This window comes from Dipodomys merriami, unplaced genomic scaffold (assembly GCF_024711535.1).
Source record: "Dipodomys merriami isolate MVZ:Mamm:240054 unplaced genomic scaffold, mDipMer1.0.p SCAF_7, whole genome shotgun sequence".
In the NCBI taxonomy this organism is placed as follows: Eukaryota; Metazoa; Chordata; class Mammalia; order Rodentia; family Heteromyidae; genus Dipodomys; species Dipodomys merriami.
Window position 1 is genome coordinate 5,297,867 of NW_027206290.1, and position 13,189 is coordinate 5,311,055.

The 13,189-nt window shown below is 33.9% G+C and overlaps 1 protein-coding gene across 2 annotated transcripts in view; it reads right to left on the reverse strand.

Moving 5' to 3' along the window:
- Erich3 (glutamate rich 3) overlaps positions 1-13,189 on the reverse strand; it is a 94,359-nt gene that overhangs the window by 53,135 nt on the left and 28,035 nt on the right. For both annotated transcript variants that reach the window (XM_070007297.1, XM_070007298.1), the window contains 3 exons: positions 11,441-11,569; positions 6,883-7,041; positions 1,051-1,269 (listed from right to left, as the gene is read on the reverse strand). In XM_070007297.1, the coding sequence (XP_069863398.1) occupies positions 1,051-1,269; positions 6,883-7,041; positions 11,441-11,569 (507 nt within the window). The remainder of the gene's footprint in view (positions 1-1,050; positions 1,270-6,882; positions 7,042-11,440; positions 11,570-13,189) is intronic.

The following is a 13,189-nucleotide window of genomic DNA, read 5'->3' on the forward strand; positions in this document are numbered from 1 at the left end:
TTTTCATTAAAGTAAAATAAGTTATTCAATTAATTTTGCAATAAAAATAAAGGAGAAAGTTGATGTATATAGTTACAGTCTATGGTCAAAGGATTCGTTGACTGCATGTCAGGCCTGGTATGTTGACAATAAATTTTGGAAGAAGGCTGGAAATCCTAATTAGAAAGGAATGGCAGATTACTGGCTACCACAAACCATGGAAGAGTCAGTGATCAAGGACATGGACAAAGGTTGATTCTCAGAGATGAGATAGATTCTCTGGCTCTGACAGAGACAGCCACAAAGGGAACTTAACTGGTGAAAACCCTGTTGAAGCAGAAGAATAAGGACCTTGTCTTTCTGAGGAAGTTAGAGGTGTGGATATTTGCTAATAATAAAATGTGGACATAAAGGGAAGAGAGAACTTGAAAGAGCAAGGCTGCTGTGGAAGTGCCATTATGAGAGTTTGTGTGCATGCTGGTTATCTCTGATGCTCAATCAGGAAAACACAGACATAGTTATCTGTTAAGTATCACACATGCAATTAATACTGGTGGTATAGCTATTTTGCCTTGCTAATAGCTCAAATCTGAATAAAATTCAACTAACCTTTTTTATCAGTATTTTTCAGGAAATAAGTACCATGAACTACAATATATAGAAAAATATCACTGACTTTTTTCTAGTTAATAAACATTAAGTTGGCTTAAATCATCAAAAATAAAAATTGGCAGGATGTATTACATATTCCAGGTAGACTTAAGCATTTGAATTTTCACAAATTAAATGCACTAAGTAAGCAAATGATTTGGAAATGAGAGTCGTTCCAACTAAATTTGACCACAATTTTTAATCAGTATATTATCAAGTATGTAAAATTAGTTTACTCAGACTGAACTACTCAAACTATTTAGTTTCACTTAAGATGGAATTATACTACTAAAAACTAAGTTTTCATGCAAGGCATTTCCCATGCAATCCCTACAAATTCTTCTAGTAGGAATATAGAATTCTAGTAATGTGATATAATCTGTATTAAATGAATAACAGAAAAATTGATATCATAATCACCCTGGTAAAGAGAGGTTCTAAGCCAGTTGGAGCAGTAGTTGGACGAAATCTCCTCCTTCTCCATGTTTCAGATCTGTTTTCCCTTGTGATCTTGCCATTTAGGGGAGGAGATGGAGGAGGAATAGATCTCAGGTAATTTTCAATGTAGGGAAGCTGATATGGAAAAATTCTCTGTGAAAAGTCCATGGAGTTCCTGAACTTCAGCATTGACTTCTTGCCCTGTAATCACATTTCATGATGTAAGAACCAAGTAAACAAACAAGAAAGGTTAGGGAGGGAGAAAAAACAAACAATACAATAAAAAACCTCTTGTTTCCATTTCTTGGAGTTCATTTTGATAGTGTCATTTTATAAGGTCATATGTGCATAGTTATTGAGCCCTTGTGATCCTTTCCTAAGAATATCTTCCTTTGGTCTCACTGTGTGAATGTTTAGAGTGATGTTTAACCAATCATGTGCAAGAGTAATTATTTGTCCTTTACTATCCATTAGGTTTTGGTTTATTCCCTTTTGTTGCTGGTTTTGATTTCTGTATACTTTGTCTTGTGTATAAGTCTTATCTATGGAGGCGGACAAAGGGTGAACCAATTCAGAAGTGATATCTAGTATCCACTATATACTATTTTGGAAATGAACTATACAACTTTGGGGGAGGGTAAGTGGGAGGGGGAAATGTGGGAGAAAATGAAGGAGCTGGTGACATTGTTCAAAAGGAAATGTACTCCTTACCTGGCTTATGTAACTATAAACCTCTGTACATCACCTTTACAATATTTTTTAAAAGGAACCAATGACACAGAAGCAGTAACCAATGCAATCTAAAACAAAAGACACTTTATATGATTAAAAATGGCATTCACACAAAATTGATCCAAAATATATATCCAAAATACTCCAGTCAGCTGAAATATAGCATAATATAGCATAATATCTATAGCAAATTAAATATTTGAAAATTTCTCACCTTATGTTAGTGTAGTTTTAACCCTAAATACAGTAATGGTACCTTTAATGGTTTGGGAATTTTTCCTCAATCCATTAAATTTCTGAGAACCTAGTGCATTAAACAAAACCAAGGAGTCAATAGTTTTTTACCTTGAAGTTGGGTTGGATAGTACCCTTACCAATAGAAGAGTAGCATTTTTCTACATTCTGATTTCACATATCTAGATATTAGAATTATATGGGGTTGTTAAGACTATGAACAAAATGGCAACTAAAATATTTATTAAAAATATTAAGAATTAAATGTGGGCATACATAGTGTATGTATTATATGTATATATTTACACATATATAATATTCATAATTATATATAATTTATTTTAAACAGTGTAACATCTTAAAAGCCTAGCAATAGGAAGATATTTGATATTTGTATAATTCATACTTATCAGGGTATTGGAAGAAAGATGTGTATCTATTTATATAATGTAAGAGAATCCATGTAGTATGATATTACATTTTCTTTTTTAAAATGCATATGTACATTTTGGCTAAAGACCAATAGGCACTGGGAGAAATTAAAAAGGGAAGTACCTTTAAGGATATATTGTATAGTAGTTACATTACCTTAACCACTAAAATACCCCAAATGTATAATCAATAATTATATTTTCAGGTATATTTAAATCTGCAAATTTTCAGTAACTATTGTATATCCAAGGTACTATCCAAAACTTTAATGAGCCTTTAAGGATTTTATTCATTTTATACCAATGTATTTGTTTCTATATTTATGTAACAAATTATTATTGAATTTTTTTTGGTCAATCATGGGGCTTGAACTCTGGGCCTGGGTGCTGTCCCTCAGCATTTCAGCTCAAGGCTAGTTCCACAGTGCCACTTCTGGCTTTTTTCTGCTTATGTGGTGCTGAGGAATGGAACCCAGGGCCTCATGCATGCAAGGCAAGCACTCTACCACTGAGCTACCTTCTCAGTCCCTGAATTTACCCTGAATTTATTTTTTTTAACTTCTAAATAATGTTTAATCTCTAATTACAGATTAATAATGAAGAAAACTATTCTTTTTTATTGTGAAAATACTGTACAGAGGGGTTACAATTACATGGGCAAGATAATTACATTTCTTATCAAGCATTGTAGCCTCCTCCTTTGTTTCCCCTTCCTATCTCTTCCCATCCTCCCCCCACCCCCCACCCGAACCAACCTCCCCCCTGCACCCCCACCCGATCCTTCACACCTCCCCCACCCCACCCCACCGCTCCCCCCCACCCCCCCACCCCCGCACCAAAGTTGTAAAGTTCGTTTTCGACATAACGACTTGTGCATCTCATTGTTGCAATGGGTACACCTGTATCCCTATTTAAACTATTTGTTTTTCCCCTTCCCCTCCACAAATTATACCGACATCAAATACAGTGAAAGAAAGTTATATTAAGTGAAGAAAACTATTCTAAGCAAAGGATATTATTCTCCAAACATTTTCATTACTAAATAAAAATAGGTCAAATAAAGGAATATGTAACCTCAATTTTGATTGAAAGTAATAGTTTTGTGAAAAAGGAATGTAAAACAAATTTTATAGGCAGATGTATACCAGTGAGAATGGAAGATGAATGAAGGAAGTGAAGGGAGGATATATTTGAAATATATACATGTATGAAAATAGAACAATGAAACCTTTGATACTGTTTTAAGGAGGAGATGAAGAAGAGTGATAAGAGGGAGAATTTGGTCAGTGTACATTGTATGTATAAATGGAAGCACCACTGTACAACCAATATGTATTAAGAAATATGTACAAAATGAATTTTAAATAGATATTCATGAAGTCATTTATTTTGTTAGAATGGCTGGTCTTATATTTTGTATTATATTTTAAATTCTTTTTCCTTACATTTTTTTTCTTTTTTTCTGGAATGGGCTACATAGCAATTGTAGAATCAAATAAAAATAAGTGAACATAACAAGAACAATAAAATCAATGAGACCTGACATTTGGGAGATTGGAGAGTTTGTAACTGACTAGATATTAGACCACTGCATGCTTTATCTGGAAATAGTTTGATTTTTTTTAATTAATATGTTCTTTAACTTACCAAATTACCTTGGGTCAACTTTCCATAGCCTTACAGATAATCCTGTAGGTTTAAAATCTACTTTAATGTATTATAACATTTTACAACAATATTTTTATCTAACTTTCTTGCAGTTGATCACGATTATAAATATGATGGTACAACATATTCTTGAATATATTTCTTTAAATGATCATATAGTGTTAAAAGACTTACATGTTAAATGCTTGAGTATATTTATTTAAAATGGTGATAATATTTTCAGTATTGGCTTTACAATTTTGAACCAATTTCTACTTCTACCAACTCTGTATAAGAAATTGTCATTCTGCAGATACTCATTTTTTAGCAAAGTGCTTATTTTTACTTAGTTGTATCTCAAAAGAATCTGTTTTTGGCCAAATCCACTTTTGGCCTAAGTAAATGCCTCCACTTATGCTACTACACCAGTTAAATGTATTGTAACTGTCCTACCTTGAAATATTTACCACATGTATATCCTTTACTTTTTAAAAAAGCAATAATAATTTGTTAGGTGATCACTATATACAAACTTATACATTCAGACTATAATTCTTCATTAGAAATGTATTATCAGATTTTTATCTTCTTAAATTAAGCTTATAATTATCATTAAGTAGTTGTACAATGTAATGTCAATTCAACATATCAGTTTATGAGTACAATGTGTCTTGACCAATTTCACTCCTTCCATTTTTCTTCCCCATAAGATTTTATCTTAGTTTTGTCATGAATGTTACTGAAAAGAAAAAACAACTTTGCCACAGTATGTTTTGCGTAAACACATATTATAAACTCCAATAAATTAGCTGCTTTCCTTTATATTGATAAAGCACCAATTCTTCTATCAGTATCTAGCCCATAGTACATGGCAATTAGTACTTACTAAAAAGTGAAAATTAGTGAGTTGAAATTAACACACAATTGATTTCAATCCTGTCAACATGTAAACTACCATGAAGTCCCCATCCTTATAAACCCTCTCCCCCAAACCAGGAAATGCTAGTTTTAAGTGGTAAGTCTTTCCAGTAGCTTAGAGTAAATTTGGAAAAGCACCTAAAAGGAAAAATAAAATCACTCCCAGTCAGAAGAATTTAAATATTATCTGATTGCTAGTGTTATTTAGCTAGAAAATATAATAAAATACACTTCACAATTATAGATCCTAGAAATGAGTATAATCACCTGGGCAAACATGGAAAGTACTCATCGGAGTACAAACTAGGAGACAGAAAATCCTCCCCATTGAAGTTTGAATATACTCAGTCCTAATGGCAAAGTTATCCCTGGAGAACACAGAGGGTTTTATCCAAAGACCTGTGAGTTTTCTGGTACTGTTGGTAAGCCCATTCCTGATATGAGTTGGTTCACTGGGCCATCTTAGTCTGATCTGACTAATATTCCATCGGAGTGTATCTCCCCTCCCCCCATTCTGATCCCAAAGGCACTAAGCAACCTCCTTATTGTGACCTGGCTCCCCATGTCACTTTACCTACCAGGCTTTCCATGCAGTTTTATAAGTTCTATAAGCTTTGACTAATTGATAGCTCTTCGTGAATTAATAACTCCTGATTAGCGTAAGTTCTTGATTTGGTTTGAGAAGATAACCTTTGCTATAAGTCATTTTAGTTAACCTAAGATAATTTCCCAAGACCCAAGCATTCCTGGACAGTGACTGAAATGGGAGATCAGGGAGCCTTCAGTTGGAGAGTAGGTCTTAGGAAGCACCAAACTAATTGACTTATGTTCCAACACATTACTACATAGTTCTAGGCAGTCTTCTCAATACAAAGAGCCATCACTTTGGATTGATGTCTCGTTTGGGAGAAGCTACTATTTAATTAAAATAAGTTTTATAAAGTTGTTCACAAACAAAAAAATATAAGTGGGTTAGAGTATTAAGTGGGTTAGATTATAATTTTAGACTTGTATTTATACTTAAACTGTTAAATAATTCATCTGAATTAGTGCCTTAGTGTCAAGGTTATTAAGTATGTAAAAATGCCTTAATTCCATACATGCTATTCCTTACTGTGGAACAGAATATCATTCACCCTATTCAACCCAATAACAATTATAGTTCTGACATAGGTTCTTTCTTAAGCTGGAAAATGTGTCTTGTTCATATTATAAACTCAAACAATACCTTCTCTAGTTAATGAATGTCCTAATTATTCCTCCCTGATTAATTCACATTTCATAGTTATCATACCTTATTCCTGTCCTCTATTTAAGTGAGTGAAAACTACCTGAGACATAACCTTGAAAATGAAGCAGAGTCAAGCTTCTGGATGTGATTAACTCAGCATTTTTTAAAGATGGACATTCTTTTCCTTCAATAATTCAACCTTGTAAGAGTCAAACTTGAAGCAATTTCATACACTGATGGGAAAGTAAGTCGGCATGCAAATGTAAACCTATTCTTAGAAAGTTCCATTTTCTAGATCTCATGCATTTAAAATCTGGAAGGAGTCAACAGTGGGTCATTTATGATAAAAGTCATGTCTGGCTGTGAAAAATCTTTCCTCTTTGTTTTGCAGTCAGCCTTTTCAATTAATGACAAAACACGATACATAATTACACATCATTGCTTATACATCTTAATTTGTAACAACAGAATTGATAGGCTTGCCAATAAGAATAAGAATGAATCAGAAGTACACAGTAAGTACTTAATAACTGCACAATATAGATGGCATGGATTAATTAAATATAAAATCTTGAAAACTCAATACTCTTCATCAAGAACATTGAAGAAAATAACATTTACCCCAATGGGAAATGGAACTTCATTTTCCAACAAAGAAGTTTTTGATCTGGACCTCAAGGTTCTCTTTGAAACACTTCTTCCGGCATGATTATTGGGAAGAGGCTGTAATCTAATTGGAGGTCGCATAATTCCCGGGGCTGTATATGGTCGTGGGGCTGTCTAGACAATTAAAGAAAAAATTCCATTTAAATTAGTATCTTGACATGTTTCCAGAACCAATTAATAACCTAACAAATTGCCTAGAGTAATTAATGGTGCCTTTTTACTGAACAGATTAAACTTTAATTATGTCCTTCCATTATACATACCCTTATGACCAAAGTATTTGTTAAAACATATGGTGTTGAAGTCCACTGCATAACTAAATGCCACAATTATAGAGTATTCTAGACAAAGGAGATGTCCTCTGTTACATTGCTGCATTTTTATGCATACTGTAAACTCAACAACAATTCTTAATTTATGCTCTGCATTGCATGGTTTTGCACAATTAAATGTTAGGTTGAATAATGCTCCTAATTTTAGAAATCTTAAAGGATATTATTGGAATTGGTTCACTTCTGATTCAATGTTTTCAATATAAATTGTACTGTGAATCTTTTAAGCCTTAAGGTCAGTGCTGAAGTAAAAGCAGGCAAAAGGAAAGTGAGATGCTTAACTATAACATATGATCATTACTTTAACTGCTTCCTTGAGATATTAAAAAATGAAAATGAAAGATTGTAACTGGTAACTTTGTAAAACACTGTATGAGAAAACAGATGGGTTTTCCAAGCTGTGTATTTTCCATTTGTACTGCCTATGTCTCCTGTCTACCTTCTCTATCTTGTTCTGGGACCCCTGGGAGACTTTCCTTTAGGAATTTAGCAGCCAACTTCAAGATTCCAGTTAGATGCTACCAAGGAAGGGCATTGGCAGGACAAGAAAACCATGGCATTGGAATCTTTACTTCCCTGGGACTGTCCCTGCAGGTTTGCAATGGGACAGAAGTATCTTTCAACTTAAGCCCCTTGTTTCTCTCCCAGTTATAGGTACTAACACCTGACTGGTTCTGCTCCCTCTTTCTTTCTCTCCCTCCCACTATTAGTCTACGGACTGTGGTTTTCCTTTGTGCTGACCCTAGCATGCTTAACATCCCTAGTTGGTTTGCCTTCACCAAGCCTGCATCTTTGTAAATAGTTTCTTTATTAAACACTTCCTAATTACTCTATTTGTGTGAGCCATCTGTTTCCTGCTGAGCCCCCAACTGAGACACTTTCCAATCAAGAATGTACTGCTGTGAATACCAAAAGTGCCAGCATGGAGCATTAGAAGTGCCGTTGGGGGCATGCACAGAATATTGTAAGTTTAGTACACAGATTAGCAATGTGTCAAAAGGGGGAACAAAATTAAGCCTTTGACCCCATTGTCCTATTACAATAAGTAGTAAAAAAAGCTCTCAAGAATAAGACATGCATATTTGGTAAGAAGGTAGGAGGGTGGTACATAAATGATTCATTAATACAGCTTCATCCATTGACTCTGAAGACTAATAAATATTTTAAAAAGCAGTAAGGCAGCTCCTACTACCAAATATTAGTCTTAATACTGTCTTGACAAGCAGGCTGAACATTATTTACATTTGTTAACATTTATTGATTCACACCATAGGCTCAGTAACAAGATTAAAACAGGCTTTGACATCTAATATGACACAAAACAGTGAATGTCCAGTGACTTCCCCACAAAAAATATTGCCAAATATACAATCACAACAAAATACCTGAAAGGAGACTTTACAATTGAAGTTCTTTGAAATATTCAAACTGAGCCAATGAGTCTAATAGGAATTAAAGTTTCAGAGAGGCAGATGTTATTCAGTGAAGCAAGAGAAGAAAATGCATAAGCAGAGAAAAATGTTAAATTTAAACATCTAAGTAAGAAAACCATTGTGAGCAAGATGTGGGAAGAATAACAAACACAATATTCCCCAATACCTGTTTTCCTTTCTTAAAATGGGACTGCACTTTTGTCTTGGAACATGGTTGTCACAAGGATCAGATTTCCCAGCATCCTTTAGGTTTATGCTTGTGGCTGTCTAGTAAGATGTGATTCAAAGTGACACATCTTTTAGACAATTCCCTTAAAGAAAAAAGTGTGTCCTTACTTTCCTTGGTACCCCTTCCTTGAGGCAAGAGCATCCACATGGTGATACACTGTCTTAAGTGGATGAAACTAAAACACTAAGTTTGGTAGATGAGTAACACAAAAGGAACCTGGGCTTTTGATGACTTCATAGAGTGGAAATGTCATGCCAGCTGACTCTCAGGTACCTGGGTTGGATGGGCAAGAGTAACTAATGTTTAAGCCATTACTATCTAGTGTTTCTACGAACAAACCAGTATGCCAACCCATGAGAGTTCATTGGAGTAGCATATGATTCAAAGAATGAAGCAAAAGCCTATATGGACCAGAAGGTAAAGGTCTTTAAATCCATACAAAAGAAAATTAAAGAAATCAGATCAGCCAAAGACTTGTTTTGGACTCTGTAAAACAAATATGTCCATGCTGTAAGACTCTTTTGTCATTCCAATAGAACAGGGAAACATGAAAGCATCTAATGTAGAGATTCAAGAAATCAGGTTACAGCAAACTAGAACATGATCTATTGGCTCTTTTGCTCTGAATTTTATTTCCATGCATTTGCATACAAATATCATTCAGTTAGATGAATGTAGCAGTCAAATGTTTAACTGATTACATTTATCTCTAAAAACAAATCTGTGCCATTTAACAGCTGTGAGCTACAAACAGTTGTAGTTCACATCAGAAGCTACCTTAAACTTGCTATATTTTAAATTGTAATGTATTTTTGGAGTAAATGTGGCACTGTAGTTTAGCATTCTCAAAATTGTACCCGAATGTGAATTGAAATTGACTACCTGGTGATTACTCAGCTTTACTGAGCATTTATAATTCTTAGAAAATCTTGAGGAGTGAATTGCCTAAGAATGGCATGGAATTAGTTGAAATGGTGTTCCACAATTTTAATGATATGGTACAGATAAACAATGCACCTCAAGTTCAGATGCAATTAGTGACCATCTAGTGACTAGATGCTTTCCTTATTAATTCAAGAAATAAAGATACTGATGGCCATATCCATTATGAAGATCTATTTGTTTCAGTGGACCATGGGGATGACCAAATAAGAATACTAGCTTACCTGAGGGAAACACATTTAAAGTGTTGGTATTGATGTTTGCTGTAATTTTAAAAGTATTTTCTCACTCCTGCCATATTAAGGTCTTCTAGATGTATTACAAACTATGTATTGAAGGTGTTCCACTGGAAAATTGAAAAGAAAGCTTTCCTCTCTACAGCAGGTAGGAAGACAGAAATAAGAACTTGAATGTTTCTTTTATTTCACTGGCATTAAGCTTTTGAGAGTCTATTGAGTTGCCATCCAAAGAAATAATTAGATAGATAGATAGATAGATAGATAGATAGATAGATAGATAGATAGATAGATAGACAGACAGACAGATAGATATAGATAGACCAAAACTGGGAAAAGTGTAAGAACAAAGGAAGTTTGCATCACTTGAGCTGCTCATCAGGAAACTTGAAAACATATTTACTTTTAGAAAAATGTCCAAGCTTAACACTCTATATGATAAACCTAACTCAACAATCTGTGAAAGCATTGTAATTTCTCTAGAAACATCATGAACTCAAAAATTGTTTTCCTCATACTAACAAGGAAATATATTAGGTTACACATAGCAAGAATAAAGATGCAATTAAGCAATTTAGTTATAACACAACTGTCAGCTTCTAGCAAATATTTGGTAATATTGCCCATAATTGTATTATTTCAAGGTACTTTCCTTCAAGCAAGGTACCTTGTTTCATTTATAACTTCTAGGTAATAAATGTATCAAACTGGAATAAAATATTATTGTGCAATTTCTCTGGGTAGAATTTTCCTCTTAATTATTTTTACTTAAAGTATAAGCTCACATTTTTTATAAAAGAAGCCAAGTGTTAATATCTCTTCAACATTCATTATGAAGATATGGTGTTCATAGAAGGAATACTAAGAACAAAAATCAAGCGGACAGAAAACACAAACCTTGTGTTAACTTAACTAGTGCTTCCATTTTGCTACATGTTAGGATGCTAAGGACTAGATAAAAGGAAACTATCAGGAAAACTAACATAAGGTCATACACTTAGGGTCTTAAATGTCAAGTAAAAAGATTCTGGTCTTTTCCAGCCAGGGAAGATATTTGGTCATGTGAATAATGTTTAAGTATCCTATATTTCAATAAAATCTAGTGCTAAGAAGCAAAACAGATTTGGCAAGAGTTTGATTGGAGTTGAGACATTCATAAGACAGAGTTGAGCAGATATGACCTATTCTTGTTCTTATATATGCCTATTTTCATGTTATTTCTAAACCAATGTTTTTACCTAGTAGCACTTGGAGGGTTATGAAGATATGATCCTAGAGAGCATTTTTTCTAAAATGCATCGTAAATTAACTATCTAGGACAGAGTGTTTAATATAACTCACTGGTGTTAGTGGACTGGAATATCTTTCATCAATCAGAACACTATGGCCACGACTTGTCTTTGGGCCTGCTGGGGGATGGGGAGACAGGATTGGCATGTTGTTTTCAATAAATTTTCTTGTGTGCTCTCCCTGGAATAAGAAAGAGATGCATAGTTGATATGTTAAATTAGTGCTTGATATAATAAGCTCATTCTTAATTGTGAAACCAAAGTCATTTCTCCCTTCATTCTAAAAATGATATTTCGAGGCTTGTCATGGTAGACAGAAGTTCCGACAGCCCTAATTTGGAGTTGAAGGCAGAGGTGAAAGGCAGGAAATGGAATCATCTTCAACTATATAGAAGCAGGTTGCCCTCTGTTTTTGTGATGATCTTTACTCTGAGCTGCTTTAAAGGAACCACTATAATGAACACAATGCTTTTGACTACCATGATCAGTAAAGACTTCCAAAAAATAGTAATTTTCTATCTTGGAAAATAATTCAATAATTCCATTAACCAAAACAGATCGCATAATACTTGTTTTAAATTACTTTTAAGTAGTTATTTTTAAAGGGCTTCAATTCAACGTATCTATTTATGAGTACAATGCATCTTGATCACTGTCACCTCTTTCTTAAATAAAGGGGATTTAAAACAAGTCTTTATCAATTGCAAATAGGAAATGAACTTGTGATAAGGAAAAAAACCACATGGTGAGGAACTAGAAGGTCTATAGCAAATCTCTGCCATTGTTACTGATGCTCATGCAATGGCCTCCCCTGGCCTGGCAATCCAAGCAAGAGACAATGTAGCACAGCCACACTCCACAATGCTTCAGGCAGTGCTAGTCATTATTTCCAGTGACCATTTTTCTTCATGATCATTTCAGCAGATAAGTTAGGGAATCTCACTCAGTTCTTGATGAAGGCATTGGACAATACCAGCAATACTGAATTAACCACAAATCTTTATGCTCTACTTCTTCTGATATTGAAAACCTGGCCTATCTTTCATCATTTAACATCACTTTTATACCAAGATTCTGTTCTGATCCAGATTAAATAGATTTGAGTCTATCAAGCCAGAGAAAGAAATTACAGCCACATATAGTAAGTTACCCTTTCAGAAGCTTTCCAAATACAGGTCAGTTTTTTGAAACATATTTTAGGCCCCACATTTGTAAGACTAAACAGAAAATTAAGAAAAAACATGGGATTTTGAATGGCTCAAGAAACAGAATAAAACTACCAACCTTAACTGTAATCTTTCAGACATACCTAATTGAACTCTCATCTAGATTCAAATTTATGTATTTCATAAGTTCACTGCAGAGAAGGAATCTCAAAGACAAAAATAGAAAATAAGCAAGGAATTTCAAATTACCCAGCACAAAATGACTTAAATCTTATTGTTTTTCTTTGCAAAAGAAGATCATTGCCACCATAATTTCCAAGGGTGACATTCACATGAAAATGTTTCATTGTATAGTTCTTAAGGTGCCCAATTTTTCTTCTTGCTGGGAACATTACCATCTATTTTTATTTTCTTAAGATAGATGACAATCCTTTGGCCTCTCTCACAAGAAAATATAAAAGCAAAATTACACATTTGAAAAGGATATTTTCAAGTTTGTCTTTGAAATTCTTGTGCCTTGTTAAAATTTATTTCACAGAAATGTTCTTATTTTGTTGTGATTGTCAGTAATGATGACAACCAAGATCCAAACTTAGTAGAACCACTATTTGACCTCAGCTATGTTCTACCCCAAA